The 19,719-nt window shown below is 39.8% G+C and overlaps 1 protein-coding gene across 2 annotated transcripts in view; it reads right to left on the bottom strand.

Annotated features, from left to right (window-relative positions):
* iglon5 (IgLON family member 5) overlaps positions 1–19,719 on the bottom strand; it is a 191,977-nt gene that overhangs the window by 19,195 nt on the left and 153,063 nt on the right. Inside the window, exons 1-4 of one of the 2 annotated variants that reach the window (XM_059568532.1) lie at positions 15,853–16,063; positions 14,313–14,394; positions 9,440–9,672; positions 7,306–7,425 (exon numbers count right to left, since the gene is read on the bottom strand). In XM_059568532.1, the coding sequence (XP_059424515.1) occupies positions 7,306–7,425; positions 9,440–9,672; positions 14,313–14,394; positions 15,853–15,928 (511 nt within the window). In that variant the 5' untranslated portion in view covers positions 15,929–16,063. Of the gene's footprint in view, positions 1–7,305; positions 7,426–9,439; positions 9,673–14,312; positions 14,395–15,852; positions 16,064–19,719 lie in introns of those variants that run through there. The other variant, XM_059568533.1, reaches the window with a different exon arrangement.

Genomic DNA, 19,719 nt, shown 5'->3' with positions numbered 1-19,719 from the left:
GTGACTCGCGCTGAATAACAATGTGGCTCTTTCTGTCTCGCTTTACGCCCCTCTCTTTATTTCTGCCGTGCCGGTGGGTTATGAGGTGCAGAGGAAGTGCTGAGTGGGGAAAAGCGCAGACCGAAAGATCTGCAGACAAGCTATGACTACAATTATATGCAGAGTAGGAGAAATGTTATATCATGATAATGGTATATGTCACAGTGTGGTTATTTTTGCTGAGATTTCAATGGGAAACAATATATGCAGTATGATACATTATTTATTTATATTTTGTAGCTATAGTTTAAATCTCTTATGGTTTGTATTTAATGGACACAAACCATTATACTGATTTATTCATATTAAAGATAAAGACTCAAAGCAGCAAAATCCCTTTGGTTGACACATTCCACACATTTCATAGCAAAGAAATATAGCTAGGTCAACTTGACCTTGTTTACACCTGTTGTTACACCTGATCTTAAATGATCTGATCATTGTCAACTAAAAAAAGTCCAATATGTAAAATTGCCAATACATAATGCCAAGACTGCCTTAACGTTTCATTGCAGGTTTAAATACTAACACATCTCAACATTGCATCCCAATCCACTCATGTGACATATAATCACTGTGCCTAAAAATTATTTTTAAACGTTTAAAATAAATGTAAAAGAATGAAAAAAAAAATGTAAAAGAAAAATGTTCAACCATTTGATTGAAAAATGTGGAAAAGGCTGTGTATATACATATACATGCAAAAAATTACATGCAACATTTGTTATTACATTTTTTAATGCAGCATGTCCGAACACAATTATGTGGGAAAATTTTACGAAAACCTAGTTACATTCAATTTTTAATGAATTTTGCATGAATAAAATTGGTTTTAAAACAAATATATATATAAATTACTTTTAAACCTTCTATTTCCATTTTTATAAATATTATGCATATTTTTTATAAACATATATATATATACACACACACACACACACACACACACACACACACACACACACACACACGTAATATATATGTAAATGTAACAATATATAAATGTCAAATACTGATACTTTTTATATATTTATATTTTATTTCATTATATTCTATTTATATCTATTTTATTTTTGAAACAAACCAATCAATAAGATTATTCATAACAACTGCCTCAAAGCAGTCAAAAAAATATTGTATACATATACAGTACATAAAAACATACTGTAAAATATAATATATAAAAAAACTGAATAAGTTAACAGATAGAGCTATACTGTATATTTTAATAAGTTTAAACAATAAATAACTTTTATATTAGGGTATATTTTTGGCATTACAGAAATTAGAATTTATGAGAAAAAAAAATCTTTATTGTGAATTATGCTTTTAGTTACCTTTCAGTCGGTCAAGTTCGATGTTACGAATGGGATCTCGCCCGAGAGCCCAATCACCTTCGAGTGCTACAAAACGAGCCAATGGTACACAAAGTACCTTGGTCTGCGGGATTTGCATCGCGAGCTCTGCCCCGCAGAGCAGGTATATAAGGAGCAGCGCGAGCAACTCGCATTCAAGCTTTCGCTTCGGAGCAGAGCACATCGCTTGCTGCTTTCACCGGAGTGCTACAAGCAAGAGTCACTGGTGTTGGTGTGACGGGCGTGATTCAGTGGTTCGTCTGGGTTTCCTGCGACACCTCTGAAAGAGCTATTTTCTTTTCACAAAAGAGATACGGGCCGATTTGCCTCTTTTTAAAGATGTCATTTCGCCCGTGTGTTTCTGGGTGCGGTCGATACATCGCTCCTCGTGATGGCCACGACCGCTGTGTCACGTGTATGGGCTTCCAGCACGCTGAGACTGCGTTCGTGGATGGCATGTTCTCATTGTGGGGACATGACCATCTCGGCGTTGAGACTCGATTACCTTAAAAGGTATAGAGTCCCCTCTGCCACACCCCGTTCTAGCTCTTCTTCCCGTAAGAGGGCAACTTCAGCTGGTGGCCAGGGTGATCTGAGGGTTACTGTGTGGGCTTCCCCAACGAGCCAACCTCCTCAGGCCACACCCCCCTCACATACGCCGCAGCCGGTTGAGTTTCTGGATGAGTTTGCTGGACCCTATCAGGCTCCTGACATCTCATTCGGGGCTCGCGAAGAGGACCGTATGTCGATCGCTGCATCACAAGACGGGCTTGAGTCTTCGGGAGATGAGGATTTGGCTGCGTTGCCTCCCTCAGGAGTGCCAGCATTGTCCGAGTCCGATCCCGAGCTGACGGCCGTGCTTTCCTGGGCAGCGGAGAGCATCGGGTTTGTGTGGTATCCTCTGCCCTGTCCCGAGCGCTCGAGGCTGGATGATTGGTTCCTGGGGGCTGCTCATGCGGAAACCTTTACTAAAAGAGCTGTTTCCTCTACCTCCATGTCCCAAGAGGCCACGAACGACAGTTGACGACGTGCTTCCTCGCTGCTCTCGTTCTCCTCTACCCTTGCCAGTTTCCATGCAAAGCCGGCTCGAGAACGCTTAGTCTTCTCATGCCCTCTTTGCTACTTGGAGACAGACGAGTGCCCGCACTCCGCCCCCGCTAAGGGACGCTATGCCTCCCATGCCGGGGCTGTCTGCTCCACCACGCTGACCCTGCTGGTTCGGTTTCTGGGAGCCTGGCTAGAGCTCCCCAGGCCTTCCCGCTGGCTCATCCGGATGCTCAGGCTCGGCTACGCGATTCAAAGATGCGCACGGGCCGGCGTGCCCCTAGAACCGGTGTCCAGACATGTTGTTGTGTCATCAGATGCCTCTGCCATGGGCTGGGGTGCCATGTGCAATGGGCATGCTGCGTCGGGCTCCTGGTTCAGTGACCCCGACTTCAGTGGCATGTCAATTGCCTCGAGTTGCTAGCAGTACGGCTTGCTCTGCACCGCTTCAGGGCCCTGCTGAAGGACAAGCACATTCTGGTCCGTATGGACAACACTGTGACCGTAGTGTTCATCAACCGCCAGGGTAGTCTATGCTCCCGCCGCATGTCACAACTCGCTCGCCATCTCCTCTTGTGGAGTCACAAGCATCTGAGGTCGCTTCGTGCCATTCACATTTCGGGCAGGCTCAATCATGCAGCCGACAAGCTCTCACAGCAGCAGTCTCGCCCCGGGGAATGGAAACTCCACCCCCAGTCGGTTCAGCTGATTTGGGAACGCTTCGGAGACACTCAGGTAGACCTGTTAGCCTCTCCAGAAAATTCCCACTGCCAATTGTTTTACTCCCTGACCGAGGGCACTCTCGGCACGGATGCCCTGGCACACAGCTGGCCGCTGGGCCTTCGCAAGTATGTGTTTCCCCCAGTGAGCCTTCTTGCACAGACGTTGTGCAAGATCAGGGAGGACGAGGAGCAGGTCCTCATGGTTGCGCCTTTTTGGCCCGGCCGGACCTGGTTCCCCGAACTTGTACTCCTCGTGACAGCCCCTCCTTGGCCAATTCCGCAGAGGAAGGACCTTCTTTCTCAGAGACGGGGCACCCTCTGGCACCCACGTCCCGATCTGTGGAACCTACATGTGTGGGTTCTGGACGGGTCACGGTAGGTTTAGGTACTTTGCCACCACAAGTGGTAGCTACCATCACTTCAGCTACCCGACACGCCTATGCTTTTAAGTGGAACCTCTTCGTCACTTGGTGTTCTTCACGGCGTGAGGACCCCTGGAAATGTCCGATCGGGTCAGTGCTTTCCTTTCTTCAGGAGGGGTTGGAACGAAGGGTGTCTCCTTCCACCCTCAATGTCTATGTGGCCGACATTTTGGCTCACCATGACCCCGTTGAAGGTAAGTCTCTTAGGAGGCACGATCTGATCATCAGGAGGCTCAATCCGCCTCGCCCTCAGCAAGTCCCCTCTTGGGACCTCGCAGTGGTTCTATCGGCACTGCAGAGGGCTCCCTTCGAACCCTTGCTCTCAGTAGAGCTAAAGTTTTTATCTTTGAAAACTGCGCTCCTGACGGCTTTGGCTTCGGTGAAGAGGGTCAGGGACCTGCAGGCATTTTCAGTTGATGAAGAGTGCCTGGAATTCGGGCCTGCTAACTCTGATGTTATCTTGAGATCCCGGCCTGGGTACATGCCCAAAGTTCCCAACACTCCTTTTAGGGATCAGGTAGTGAACTTGCAAGCGCTGCTCCTGGAGGAGGCAGACCCAGCCCTGGCGCTGCTCTGTCCAGTACGTGCGCTCCGCACCTACGTGGACAGAACTCAGTGCCTTAGGACCTCAGACCAGCTCTTTGTCTGTTACGGAGGCCAGCAGAAGGGAAAGGCTGTCTCCAAGCAGAGGTTATCCCACTGGATAGTGGATGATATTGTCCTGGCTTATCAGGCTCAAGACCTGCCATGCCGGCAGCCATATCACCCTGGAGCCCAAGACCAGTTTCCCACTGAAGCTAAGCAGGGCTGAGCCTGGTCAGTACCTGGATGGGAGACCTCCTGAGAAAACTAGGTTGCTGCTGGAAGAGGTGCTAGTGAGGCCAGCAGGGGGTGCTCACCCTGTGGTCTGTGTGGGTCCTAGCGCCCCAGTGTAGTGATGGGGACACTATACTGTCAACAAGCACCGTCCTTCGGATGAGACGTTAAACCGAGGTCCTGACTCTCTGTGGTCATTAAAAATCCCAGGAAGTCTTTCGAAAAGAGTAGAGGTGTGACCTCGGCATCCTGGCTAAAATTTGCCCATTGGCCTCTGACCATCATGGCCTCCTAACAATCCCCATATCTGCTGATTGGCTTCATCACTCTGTCTCCTCTCCACCAGTAAGCTGGTGTGTGGTAGGCGTTCTGGCGCACTATGGCTGCTGTCGCATCATCCAGGTGGATGCTGCACACTGGTGGTGGATGAGGAGATACCCCCAGACAATGTAAGTGCTTTGAGTGCCTAGAAAAGCACTATATAAATGTAATGAATTATTATTATTATTATTATGCCCCCTAGGGGTGAGAGCTCACTCAACTAGGAGTGTAGCTTCCTCCTGGGCGCTGGCGCATGGCGCCTCGCTAACAGACATCTGTAGAGCTGCGGGCTGGGCGACACATAACACATTCGCAAGATTTTATAATCTCCATGTCCTCCCGGGTACTCGCCCCTTTGGGCCAGTAAGGACCTGCTCGGTGTCAATCTGCTTGCTGCGCCATTCCACTCCGCGGACTGGATGCGTGCGCTATTCCCCTCAGGTGAGTTCCTCAGTCAGAACCCTGGGTTCCTCCAGCACTGTTAATGTCCAACACTTGCGTACATGCCCTTTGGTCAGCCCTGTGTTGTGACTCCCCTTTTCTGGGCAATCCCACGTGTATATGTCCACAGTAAGTCTCTCCACAGCATGTGTCTTTCCCTTGGCAAGCCCCTTGCCAGCTCTGTCGTTGAAACTTCCACCCTACGGACTGGGTACCTCAGAGTTCTTATGTGTCACCACCACCAGTGTATTCTGTGTAAGCTATACCTGCCTTCTGTAAGTCCTCCCACGGGTAGGCAGCCTGCAAGCATACATCCAGCTGGAATATACTACCCAGTGTATTCTGTGTAAGCTATAGGCCCTCACTCGTGCTGGCCTCACGACAGGGTGCTATCACTCACACGGGTCGCTGGAAGAAAGCCATGTGGCGTTTTGTAAGGGACCCCATTCGTAACGTCGAACGTGACCGACTGAAAGGTAACGTCTTGGTTACGTATGTAACCCTCGTTACCTGAAAGAGGGAACGGAGACGTTACGTCCCCTTGCCACATCGCTGTTCCACTGAACGGCCGGGTCACTGGCTCGGCTCCTCAGCGAAGACTTGAATGCGAGTTGCTCGTGCTGCTCCTTTATACCTGCTCTGCGGGGCGGAGCTCGCGATGCAAATCCCGCAGACCAAGGTACTTTGTGTACCATTGGCTCGTTTTGTACCACTCGAAGATGTTTGGGCTCTCGGGCGAGATCCCATTCGTAACGTCTCCGTTCCCTCCTTCAGGGAACGAGGGTTACATATGTAACCAAGACGTTTAGTATTCCTGTAGCTCATGATGTTAACAGTGCCGATGTCATAGGTTTGATTCCCTAGAAATGCAGCGCTTGATAAAATGTGTATCCCCAATGCACTCTCATTTTAGATATGGCAAATGCATTGCATGTTCAACATCAATCATATGCTTTCATAAAATCAAAGACCTTTCCTTTGATAATAGTAACTGGTCACTGATTGGATTTGAGATGCATGTGAATACCAGGCGTAAAAGACGATTTGCTTGGCTGACCATTTGTGACCAGATCACTTGAATGCGTACAATAAGCACACAGATATAGTTTGTGTACAGTTTAGTATCTGAGCTCAGCTGCTCCATTCATGTGACGCTGGTCCGTTTCCAGCCAGAGGGACTTTTGAGTTGATTTCAAAGGACTAAGAATCAATTGAAAAATAAATGACAGTAAATGATGATCCCCACAGTCCTGTAATCATATCGTGAAAAGATTAAATAAAAAATGCCCTCTCCTGTTCTGCATTTCATCATGACCATTCGAAAGGAATGCAACTAATATCAATGATAATGAAAGTTATAAATAGTATGTTAATCATAACTGTGATTATTAATATTGTGGCAGGAACGATAATGGTGACAATAGATGATGATGATGGCACATGTTGACAATTATCACCCTGGTTGTGGCTGTAATTATTTATAATGAAGTCTGAGCTGTAAATCGTCAAGACTATGTTCATAATTGCATGCTACGTTTGCTGTTTCTCCAGTATACTGTGTATAGTATGCACATTTTATAATTGAGATACCCATACAACCAGAATAAGCTATGTTAAAAAAAATAGTTTGATTAAATGCATTTGGAAAATGCCATACATGTACATGCACAAAATTATGTCACATTTTTGTTATGCATCATGTCCAAACACTATAAAGTGATGTAAGCAGAAATATCAAATGAAAACGTATAAAAAAATAAAATAAAAAAAAACTAATTGCATAAAGAAAAAAAGCATATTAAGTGATGGAAAAACCTTTTCAACACAAAATGAAAAGGAAAAAAATAAGAATTAAAATTTTGCATGAATTAAATATGAATACAAATATTTAGCTTAAAAATAGAAAATATAATGAAAACCTGGTCACATTTCATCCAAAAAAAAACTATATAAAAATAGACTAAACACATAAAAAAAAATGTGGTGATAAAAATTATGCATTTTCTTTGTGTTCCGTTTCATGTTCATGACAATTACACATATTTCCACCAAAATAAAAGTTCAGAACCCACAAAGCTGTGTAAACAGCATGCAATGTGGCCTTCTTTTACAGTCTAACAAACAAAAATGACAGACGAGACTCACACTTGAAGTCCTTCCAGGTGATAGTCGGCTCTGGTCTGCCCACCGCCAAGCAAAAAAGATTCACGTCATCGCCTTCATTCACTGATGTATCCTGCGAGATGTTCACTATCCGGGCTGGCACTGCAAAAGAGATGTTTTAATTATGCTTAATAATAACAGAGTGAATATATTATGTCTTAACTGATATGCTTAGTCGACTTGATGGAGACGGGTTGTTTGTTTCTGGGGTTATAAATGATTCCAATCAGCTGTTTTGCCCTAAATTCCCAAAGTGGAGGGCAATGCATAATGCCGGCCGGATAATGAGCCGGCCCTTGAATTTAAATGGCCTATGATCAGAGCTTTAATGAAGATGGCCACAAATTTGGCCTGCGAGGCACTCTCAAGCAGTCCATTTCTCAGGTTTGTAACAGGGCGAAATACTTCTGACGATAAACTTGAGATTGGAACCAAAGCAGATCCATTGCTGTTGGAGGAGTGACTCGGGGGTGTAATTATTTCCGCTCATATCGTACCAAGACTAAAATTGAGGGCACAATGGTATCGAGCAAACACGGTCATCTGTCTGCAAAGCTTGGTGCGGCAGATAAAAGCCTGTGTTTGGCGAGATGGTTCTGGCCTGCCGGTTGGCCAACAACATACTCGAGAAGCATGAAAATGCCTCCCCTCCTCTTCGGACTTCTTCATTTTGATATTTTCAATCTTGTGCTACAGGAGAATGCACCATGCACAGTGCCATATACATAACAATTGACAACTTTCAGCCGGCGGGGTTGGAGTAAAGGGAGGGATGCAGGCAATCCATCAGCGGATTGCTCTGCTGCCAATAAATCACGTCAGGCTGGATCACAGGACCTCTTACTCATGGTGCGTGTCCCGCCCCGCACCACGGTCAACTAAAGACCTTCTGGAAGAAGACTTGGACCCCTTGGATGCTGATTGCATCTGTGTCCGCCCCTCTTGTTTCTTTGGACCAGCATTCGATGAAATGTTCATTTGAGCAATCGTTTCGTAAGAGTTCCATGGCAGGAAGGAGAACAACATGGCACATGTTGACAATTATAACCCTGTTGTGAATGTAATTATCAGAGCTGTAAATCACTAAGACTATATTTATAACTGCTAGCTACTCCTAATGTTTCTGCAGTATGAAGTACTGTGTACAGTATGCACTTTTTATGCATTAAAAAAGACTGCACTGCAATTTGATGCTTTGGTACCACATTGGTCAATACATTGTGTAGAATATGACCAGAACACATTGTTTTTAAAAGAATATTGTTTGATTAAATACATTTGGGAAATTCCATATATAGATGCACAATTTTACATAATGCATCATGTCCAGATAAAATTAAGTGATCTATGGACAAATCATGAAAACGATGATGATATTTGCATGAAAATAAAAACAGTAATCTTGACTTTATATATTATATGAATTTGGACTTTATTTCTTGCAATTTTTAGTTTGTATGTTGGAATTTCGATTCTGATTTTTTCCCCCTCATGACTGTGAATTTATTCTATCAAGCTTTTTAAAATTCAGCAATAATGCATTAAATTGATCAAAAGTGACAGTAAAGACATTTAGAAAGTTACAGATTTCTATTTCAAAAGATGTTTTTTTTTATCTTTCTGCTTTTCAATTAATCCTAAAAAAAAAAAAAAAAAAATCTGAAATCACGGTTTCCAGAAAAAAATGTGAAATCAGCATATTAGAAAGATTTCCAATGTCATATTATGATATTTAAATTCTCGTAGTATGATACAAAGTTGTTTTTGTGAGATGTAAAGTCACATTGTGTAATATGAAGTCAGAATTGCAAACTAGTGTAAACTAAACACGTCAGATTTAAAACTGTGAGATTTGAAGTTGGCAACATTGGTAATTTTTTTCTTCTTTTCTACAGGCTTCTATTGAAATTCTGATCACTAGATTTACACACATTTCGGCCAGTAACTTATTTTTCTGGACAACTGAAATGGGAGCAAACCTGTTTTTGAAACCATTCATATTTTTATAGGTTGTCGCACTTTTTACATTTGCATCTTTTCTTTATTATTGCAAATAATTTTGTGTTCATTAGTGATGCAAAATTGTCACTTTTAGGCGGCAGGCAGATGAACATACCCTGGACGATGAGGTAGACGTGGGCCGTACGGGGCTGGTTTCTGGCCTGGAAGCTGCATGTGTAGGGTCCCTCGTCTGCCACCATCACTCGCTCAATCTTAATGGAGAAGTCGCTGTTGTTGTTGTTCACCAGAGAGACGCGGGAGTCCAGGGACCACTTATCTGTGCCCGTAAATAAGATGTTGGAGCGGTTCAACCACGCCTTGTGAGTGACCTCCTCGTCTATCTTGCATCTAAGAAAGAGAAGAAATTGAAAAGATCAAGTCTGTGGCAGATACAATTGACTCGTTTGAGAGCATTTATTCAACTTGACGTGAATAAAAACGAGGTTGTGAGGAGCAGACGTGTGTTAACTTTCACAAATGATATTTTCCCCTCTATTTCTATCACTCAAAGCCTGGTTTTCATTTGTTTTAACTAAAATAACTTCCAAAAGGAATTTTGTGCTGTCACTGAATGAGCGCTACTACTGTATGAAACCGCATCAAACTTTCTGTGTGAATGTTTCTTTCATAATCATTAAAAATTGCTCATGAGGTCAAAACGTGCAGTATACAACCAGAACACACTCTTTTTAAAAATAATTTTGTTTTATAAAAAAAAAAAAAAAGCAAAATTCCAGATATAATATACATCTTGCATGTATCATGTCCAAATACAAAACAGTCATATGTGGGAAGATCTGAAAATCTGAACACATTTCACTGCAAAATCATAATATATATATATATATATATATATATATATATGTATATATATATATATATATATATATATATATATATATATATATATATATATATATATATATTGGATTAATTTATAAATAAATAAATGAAGCCACAATGACACCAAAATAAAACAAAATCAAAAGAATTAAGAAAATAAATCTTGCATAAATAATTAAAATATATAAGAAAAATAAATATTTTGCATAAATAAAATGTTGCATAAATAAATCAAATATATAAAGCTATTTTTGTTACATTTTTATGTTACATAAATATTTAGAACACACACAAACAATAAATATATAGCATAAATATATAATTTACCCAAACAATTTTTTTTTTAATTTCATTAATTTTTTTTTTATTTTAATGACAAAATAATTGGCCACATTTCACCACAAAATCAAAAAAACAAATTAGAAATTATATATTTGCATACAGAAAATGAAGCATATTTTGGAACCACTAATATTTTAAGAGAAGTACTTTAATCAGAAATGAGCTTAAAGGTTAATAAGCGTGTCATTTTTTTTTTCAACTTGACGAGAATAAAAAAGGGTTGTAAAGGGGAAGACGTGTGTTAATGTTCACAAATAACATTTATATCCCTGAAAGCCTTGTCTTCATTTGTTTTCAATAAAATTGTGATGTCATTGAATGAGTGCATGGAACTTTCTGTGTCAATGTTTATTTGGTAATCGTTGCAACCTGCTCATAATATCTGGGTCATTAACTAGCTCATTAAGCTGACTAATCAGACCAGTGATGATTGCTTTCAAAATAAACAGTGCCTAAAACACACAGTGACTCGACCAGAAAAGCCCAAATTGCCATCTAAAAAATGTGGTGTGATGTTTATCAATGCACAAATAATCAATATACATACATGAATCCTCTACTATATGTTATGGAAGAATATTCAGGACTATTTTCAAAAGGAATTGTATTTTCAATTGCGCTTTCCATTAGTTGATGCATAAATTTTGACATAATCCAAATGCAATTGCAAATCTTGAATTACTGTTTTTTTTCCTGCTCTCGCAAATGCAAAGTGACTGCCAAATTTCAAAGGAAAAAGTTCATTTGCAACTGTATTTGCTATGTCTTATGAGCTATGAGTCTGTCATATTGCAATTCCTTTTGAAAATATGTCACCTCAAACGTTTAATTCAGTTTGCAAGCACATAAGATGGCAATAAAAGAGGCAGTTTTTCACAAAAGCTTTTCTCCTTCAACCAAAATATGATTCACATTTGCTGATGAGTAAACCCCATTTTAAAACATTTAGAGTCATATGAATTATTTGTCATGAAAAATTGCAGAACATATTTGTTGCCTTGATGCAACATTGTGTGGGAGTGGAACAGATACGAATGCAGCTGCTATAGAGAATACTGCAGTTGTCATTTTATTTTATTTTATTTTATTCATGTTCATTTATTTTGGAATATATATATATATATATATATATATATATATATATATATATATATATATATATATATATATTTTTTTTTTTTTTTAAGTCCTCCCAATTCCTAAATATAACTTTACTTATGCATGAAAACTGAATCAAGCCATTAAAAAAAAAAAATTCTAATGATCATTTATCCATATAAATTATTTAGGTACATTATTTACAATTAAAAAATATATATAAATTATTTTGTATTTACTTAAGTTTTCATAGCATGTAAATGGGATCAAAGCATGGAACATATGGTTATTTTCTAGGCATATTTCAATATTTATGTCTAAACATTTATAAAATATGAGCACTACTGCACTGCTCATTACAATGTCCTTTTTTCATATTCATTATTTTTCTGTATTTACATTTAGAAGTCCTCCCATTCATAACTTTTCATGAGCATGAAAACAGAATAATAATAATAATAATAATAATAAAAATCATTTTCATAATTCATGCAACAGAGAATTAAATATTTTAGGTATATTTCAATAATTGAGTGAAAAATATCACACTGCTTATTCAAATTATTCATTTATCAATATTATTTTTCGTTATTTACTTAAAATTTAAAATTCCCCAATATATTTTTTCTTACACATAAAAACGAAATGATTCAGTAACGTAATCTGTTCCCTCTCAAATAAATATGTCTATTTGCTGACTTCAATGGGGTCTATAAATACACTGATTTCAGTGGTGCAAAGATCAATGTTCACTGGACAAGAGGCCCTAAACATCTCATTCTGCGTCCCGACAGGATGCTGTGCTTCACTGGGAGTCTACGAGAGCATCATGAGCACCATTTGCACCAAATCACCTGATTTGCTTATTGAACAGTGAGGCTTGCATTGAAGTATTTTCATCCCGAGGAGTCTGAAAGCTTCTTACAACCAATGATTGAGTTTCAAAAGGAACGTTTTAAAACTGGCAGTGATATGGATGACTGACAGCGTTTGAAATTAAAAACACTCCCGAGTCTGGAGATGCAGTTAGTTTGAGTCTGTCTCAAAACATTCGGGTTAGTGCTCTTGTCTTTTGCCTGCTGGCATTTGTAAATAATGCAAAAATGCAGTTCAGAGATCAAGTAGAAATCAAGTATTGCCACCGTTCAGTTTAAGAACTAGCAACACTGAAGACAGCAAAATAAATGCACAGATCGAAGAACAAACATTGCCATATAACAACTGCATGTCACATGCTGTTGAGTCAGACCTCATATTGTAACGCCATTGGTCGAGTGATATGCAGGAACCTCAGTTGACCTCTAGATGTCACTGTTCTGCTCTGCTCTTGCTCTTTGAATGGAGAAGTCGTGACACATTTAATGCTTAAATATCACTCACATTCATGTCAGCTTTGACTTTCAGCGTATCAAACTGTGATATCACATCAATTCCCATTCCCGGTGCAGTTGTGCGGAATAATAATATGGTGCGTTTGAGAATATGAACCCCTGACGGCAGGTTCAGGAGTTCAATTGCTGGCTGATAGACTGAAACCAAGTCATTTCTGCCTGGAAACTGACTAACAACAAGACTAGAGAGAGTGAAATTAAAATGTTAAAAATGCACCCTCCAGCGAGTGAGCATGATAGGAGCAGTAGGACTGGGCGATATCACCCTGTATACTGTGTGTGTGTGTGTGTGTGTATACATTTATATACATACTGCTATCAGTAGCAGGTCTGCCTTACATTATTTAAACATGATAGCAATGGAAAAACACAGAATATTGTGAAAATAAAGGGGCATGTATCAAACGAGTCAAGATGAGGAAGAAAGCGGGTGATCGTTAGGCGCAAGCAAAAGCTTGGCAGTGTAATTATAATATTATTTACATACTATTTTAGTATATTCTTTTATATATTTACCATCTTTATTTCTCGTAATGTGTCTATGTCTTTATAGTTAAAACTTTATTTCTCATAATTCTGTCTTAACTGGTCACAATATGGCTTAATATTTAACAATGTGTCTTTCTCTCACAAACACCACTTTCTCATAATGACTCTATCTCTCATAAATGTAGTGTAATTTACCACAATGTGTCTCTATATCTCATAACTGAAACTTTGTTTCTTATAATTGTGATTTAATCTCACTATGTGTATTTATATCTCACTTTTGCCACTTATTGTCTCATAAGTGAGACTTAATTTCTCACAATTTCTGCTTTATTTCTCATGAATGTGGCTTACTTTTTTTACAATTGGAACTTTATTTCTCATTATTGTGACCAAATATCTCACAATGTGTCTCTATGTCTTACAATTGCCACTTAATTTCTCACAATGTGTATTTATATCTCACAAATGGCCACTATATTTCTCATAATTATGACTTAATTTCTCACAGTGTGTATTTATATCTCACAATGCCTTTATTTCTCACAACTGTCACTTTATTTCTCCGTTTCTCATATTTGTGATTTATTATCTCACAATGTGTCTTTATACAGGTATGTCACAGTTGTTGTAATCCAGCGTTTACCTTGAATAATCGTGACTTTATAGCACAACAATGTGACTTTTTAGTTCTTATTTCACATTTTATATCAATTAAATTTAATTAGTTAATTTGGTGAGTTTACGGTCAAAACCGCCCGTCCCTACGGATCAACAGATCACATTTTAAGAAAGTAAAAGAATGCAGGTGCACTGTGAAATCACCTCAAAACCACGCTTTCTCCTTCCAGCACGGTAATGTTGTCGGGCAAGTGTCCGAACTCGGCCGCCTGAGCACCGCTGGGCCCTGCCAAAGAAAACGAGAGAGAGACAGTGAGCATACAGCAGTTATTCCAGCAACAGAAGGTCCACTCCATCCCCGAGTCCCCCGGGCGGCACGACGCCGGGTACTGAGTACCTCATTGATCCTGGTCAGGCAGGATTTGTTTTTGTGGTTTTGCTTCATTATTTGCAAGAAGAGAATAATAAAACCGCAAAGCGACAGCATGGAGCCGTCAGTGCTGACCGTCAGTGGGCTTGAACAATGATTGGGTTCTGCCCTGTGTGCCGCCTGGCCGTGCACTCATCGAACAGACCTGATAATGAGCCCGGGGAAGAGGATTCGCATGGAAGCGGCGGAGCGTGAAATGAAGGAACCACCACTGTAATGGGAGCAAACACACACACATACACACACGCGTGCATGAGTGCTGTCACTTGTGTACAAACACATACACGTGTGTTTTCATATGCACGAATCAAACTACACACTGGAATACCAACAAACTGGGACATCAGAGCTTTGCTCGGGCTGTTTGCAGGTGGCACCGACAACGTCAAATTCTTTTTTAGTTTTCAAATGCCATTCTTGTTCTTATCTATTCTAAATACGCTGCAATTTCCTCTGCATACAGATATTAGCGTGCTATCGGCGCTGTCTCGGCGTGGCTCCATCACTAGCCACATCAACGCTGCCAAATGCCAGCGTGGCACAGTCTTCCAGTCCATGCTCATAATCCCTGTCCTTAATATCTGCTGGCCAATATTGGCTCGTCCTGCCTTCGAGGTTTAATATATGAGACACAAGTGCAGTCAAGAGTTAAGAAGCACCCGGAAGGTCTTGGTGTTTAACGTGCAATGCGAAGCCAGGGAACCGACGGCTTGCCAAGTGTGATTGGACAGGGAGAAAGACAAAAGGAGACATGCGGCATGCGATGGCCAAGCACTGGGCTTTTTTAATTTGAGACGAAGCCACGGCAGAGGCGCCCCAAATTGCACAGAGTAATGAAAAGAAGCGTGGGCTGCATTGTCATGCGCGTCATGGTATCGTACACAAATTGCATAGAGCTGCTTTGCATTATCCGCTGAAGTGACCAGCAATGACATTGCTAAATTAAGTTTTCTCGACTTGGCGGTGCACAAGGGCATGGACTGATTTAAATCAGTAATTGCTTAATCATCTTTCATTATTTTCATCATTAATCATTCTTTTTAAAGACAAGTGCTTTAGTTTGGTCTGTGCATGCGTGTGCAGCTAGTATGATTTGTGCAGTATGCATTAGCCATGCACGCAATTTCATTACAAGCAATCTACATTAGTATTAGTGTTAAAAATGGTGGTTGATAATGCAGTAGAAATTGTGGTTTAAAGGAACAGCTCACCAAAAAAATTTAATTTGCTGAGAATTTATTCACCCCCAAGACATCAAGATGTAGATGAGATTGTTACTTTAACAGATTTGGAGAAATTGCATCACTTACTCACCAATGGATCCTTTGCAGTGAATGGGTGCCGTCAGAATTAGAGTCCAAAGAGCTGATAAAAACATCACAATCCACATCACTCAGTCGACATCTTGTGAAGCCAAAAAAATTAATTAAGAGGTTTTTTAACTCAACCACTGCTCCTGGCTAAAATATAAGTCCACAATTCACAAAGTGCTTTCTCCAGTGAAAAAGTCATCTTATTTGACTCGAGAGAGAAATATGCACAGATCCAACACCGTTTAAAAGGATTTTGATGTGAGCGGAAACAGGAGATGGACTTTTTCACTGGAGGAAGCGTTATTATGGACTATGGACTCATATTATGGCCTGAAGCAACAATTTAAGGTAACTTAACATGTTTGTTTGCTTCTTACAAACATGCAGATTTTGGCATCACAAGACATAAACTGATGGACTGGAGTGCTGTGGACTACTTGTGGATAATTGTGATGTTTTCATCAGCTGTTCAGACTCTCATTCTGATGGCACCCATTCACTGCAGAGCACCCATTGCTGAACAAGAGATGGAATGTTACATTTCCTCAAATCTGTCAAACTCATCTAAATCTTGAATGGACTGAGGTTAAGAACATTTTCTGAATCAAAAAAAAAAAAACAACAACAAGAAAAAAAAAATTGGGGTGAACTATTCCTAAATTGAGCTATATCCAAAAAAATAAAAAAAATATTAATATATAAAGATATGGTTAGATGCAACAATATATTTTTTTAAATATATATATATTGCATTAGCAAATTGCTTAAAAAAAATTGCATGTAAAAAAAAGCCAGAAAAGATGAACACTGATGGAGAATTCGGCCCAAGACACACTTTGCATTACATTAAACTGAATACAATGAATCACAGAAAATATCTCTGCTCTTATAAATTGAAAAATTGCTCATTTATTCCATCAGGAACACTAATGTACACTGCTGTATCTTACAGCGTGACAAACTCAGCATGACCTTCCATTTCAAGTGCAGTTGAAGGTAGTTTTTTTTTTTTTAAATCTTCTTCACAGCTAAAAAATAAGACATATAATTGCAAAATAACCATAACTATTTCTAAGATGACCAAACTCGCTAAAATTAAACATGCAACTCGATGATGTTATGTAGCAGCAAAGTAGCAAACCACATTTTCCATCACACATATATATATATATACACGTATATATATATATATATATAGAGAGAGAGAGAGAGAGAGAGAAAGAGAGAGAAAGAGAGAGAAAGAGAGAAAACTTTATTAATCCCAAAAGGGAAACTGGTTTGCCACCAACTTAAAAAATACAGCCAACAAGCACACCACATAGCTAACACACATAAATAAATAATTCAACATTTAAAAACTATGAAAAACATGATTAAGAGACCAATGAGACATGGTTATAACAAGATACAGTTGCACAATTCAGAAATGCAGGGCAAAGAACAGACAGTTCAACAGTTTGACAGTCAACAGTGTTCATTAAAATATCTGACCGCTGCAGGAACAAAAGTCCTTCTCAATCGCTCACCGGAGCACCGAGGCATAATTAAACGCTCGCTGAAAGAGCTTCTGAGTCCATTAAAAACACTATATAGTGGATGACCTTCAAAAAACATAACAATTTTTTTATTTCGACCTCATCCTCTTCTCCACAATGACCTCAAGTGAGTCTGGGATAAGACCAATAACTGAACCAGCTCTCTTGATCAGCTTATTTATCCTATTTTTATCATCAATAGATAAGCTGCCCCCCCAGCAAAGAACAGCATAAAAAAGAACACTAGCCAAGATCCCCTGATAGAAAACATCTAAAAGCTTTGTACTAATGTTAAAAGATCTGAGTTTTCTCAAAAGGAAAAGTCTTGACCGAGCCTTCTTTATTAAAACATTAGTATTCTCTTTCCAATTTAATTTTTCATCCAAATGGACACCTAGAAATTTATATGACTGAACAATTTCAATCGGCTGACCATTAATTGTGACTGGGAGGACCTTCTCCTTTTTCTTTCTAAAATCAATTACAAGTTCTTCAGTCTTCCCTATATTTAGTTTTAGAAAGTTTGACTCACACCTGTTTGTACCAGACAGGATGACTGACTATGCCTATAGTCCGCAGTGTAAAGTGTAAATAAAAAGGGAGATAGAACTGTGCCCTGAGGTGCTCCAGTATTAGTTAAAATAATGTCAGACTGAAAACCTAACAAACTGTGGTCATAATAACAGATAAATCTAAAATCCAGGCAATAGTTGCATTATGCAATTTAAAATTAATTAATTTGTTAGCTAAAATATGTGGCTGTATAGTCTTAAAAGCACTCGAAAAATCAAAAAACAGAACTAGCAGTAGTTTCGAGATGACTGTAAATATTATGTAACATAAATAATAGTGCATCATCTACCCCCACATCCTTCCTATATGCAAATTGCAAGGGATCCTGAAAAACAGACACCTGCCTAGTCAGATGATCAAGTACAGCCCTCTCAAAACATTTCATAATGTGTGATGTCAGAGCTATAGGCCTCAGATCAGCAAGACTATTTGACACCGTGGCTTTTTTAGGAATAGGAATAAGGCAAGATGTTTTCCACATAACCGGTATTTTAGCAGAGGACAGAGACAAAGAAAACAGTGAATGAAGGACAGAGCATAGCTGATCAGCACACACTTTTAAAGTACGTGGATGTACACCATAGGGCCTTCTGCCTTGTTTGGTTTAATATACGCCTTAACTGCTGACGAACCTCTTCCATATTAAGATTAATAGCTGAACTACAGTCCTCAGAACTGCTCTGCCTTAGATTAGAGAGGACATTCTCATGTACAGAAGAGAAATCGCATTCATCAAACCTGGCAAAAAACGTATTGGCATCGTTAGCCTGTATCCCCAATTTACATAAACTGGGATTACTAGTCCCATATCCAGTAATGCACTTCATACCATTCCATAGACCTCGTGTGTTGCTAATGGACATTTTACCTTCAACACTTTCCTTATATTTTTGTTTGCCCTGTCTGATGATGACTTTCAACTCTCTTTGGGCTACTTTAATTCTTTCTTTATCAACACTATAAAAGGCTGCTTTCTTATTATTAATAGCAGCTTTAACTTCTCTGGTGACCCATGGTTTATTATTGGGAAAGATTTTGGTTTGTTTACGTGGAATTACAGCATCGACACAATAATTAATATAACAAGTCACTTTGTCAGAGAAACTGTCCAAGTCACTGTCTCGAGCATAAAACACAGACCAGTCGGTGCATTCAAAACACCCCTTTAATGCTTCACAAGCATCATCTGACCAGACGCGCACAGTCTTTGACGTAATCGTCTGTTTACGTATCACCGTTGAATTTTTGGAAGTCAAGTTTATCAAATTATGGTGGAGGTGGAGGAAGCAATTTAGCAACATAGCCATCCTCAACATTTGTCAATAGTATTATCACCCCTCGTAGGACACGTCACAATTAGTTTAAAAGATGGTAAGATGGTGGAGAGAGTGCAGTGATTAAAATCCCCGTTCACAATAACCAGCGCATCTGGAGAAGAGCGCTGTAAGTCATGCGTGATTCTTGAAATTGTCTCAATGGCACACTTCCCATTTCCTGATGGTGGGATATACACCACCATGACAATAACATGGGAGAACTCCCTGGGTAGGTAGTAAGGTCTACCGTCTACAACTCACTGCAATGAGCTCAATATTCGGGTCACAGACTCTTTCTTTTACCGTAACATGTTGAGTATGACACCAGCGGTTGTTCACATACAGACAGACACCTCCACCTTGCTTCTTACCCGTACTTGCTTGATCTCTGTCCATCCTGTGAAGTGTAAAGCCTTCCATCTCCACATGAGAATCAGGTATCCT

Source organism: Carassius carassius, chromosome 15 (assembly GCF_963082965.1).
Source record: "Carassius carassius chromosome 15, fCarCar2.1, whole genome shotgun sequence".
In the NCBI taxonomy this organism is placed as follows: Eukaryota; Metazoa; Chordata; class Actinopteri; order Cypriniformes; family Cyprinidae; genus Carassius; species Carassius carassius.
This window is presented reverse-complemented; position numbering and strand designations above follow the sequence as displayed.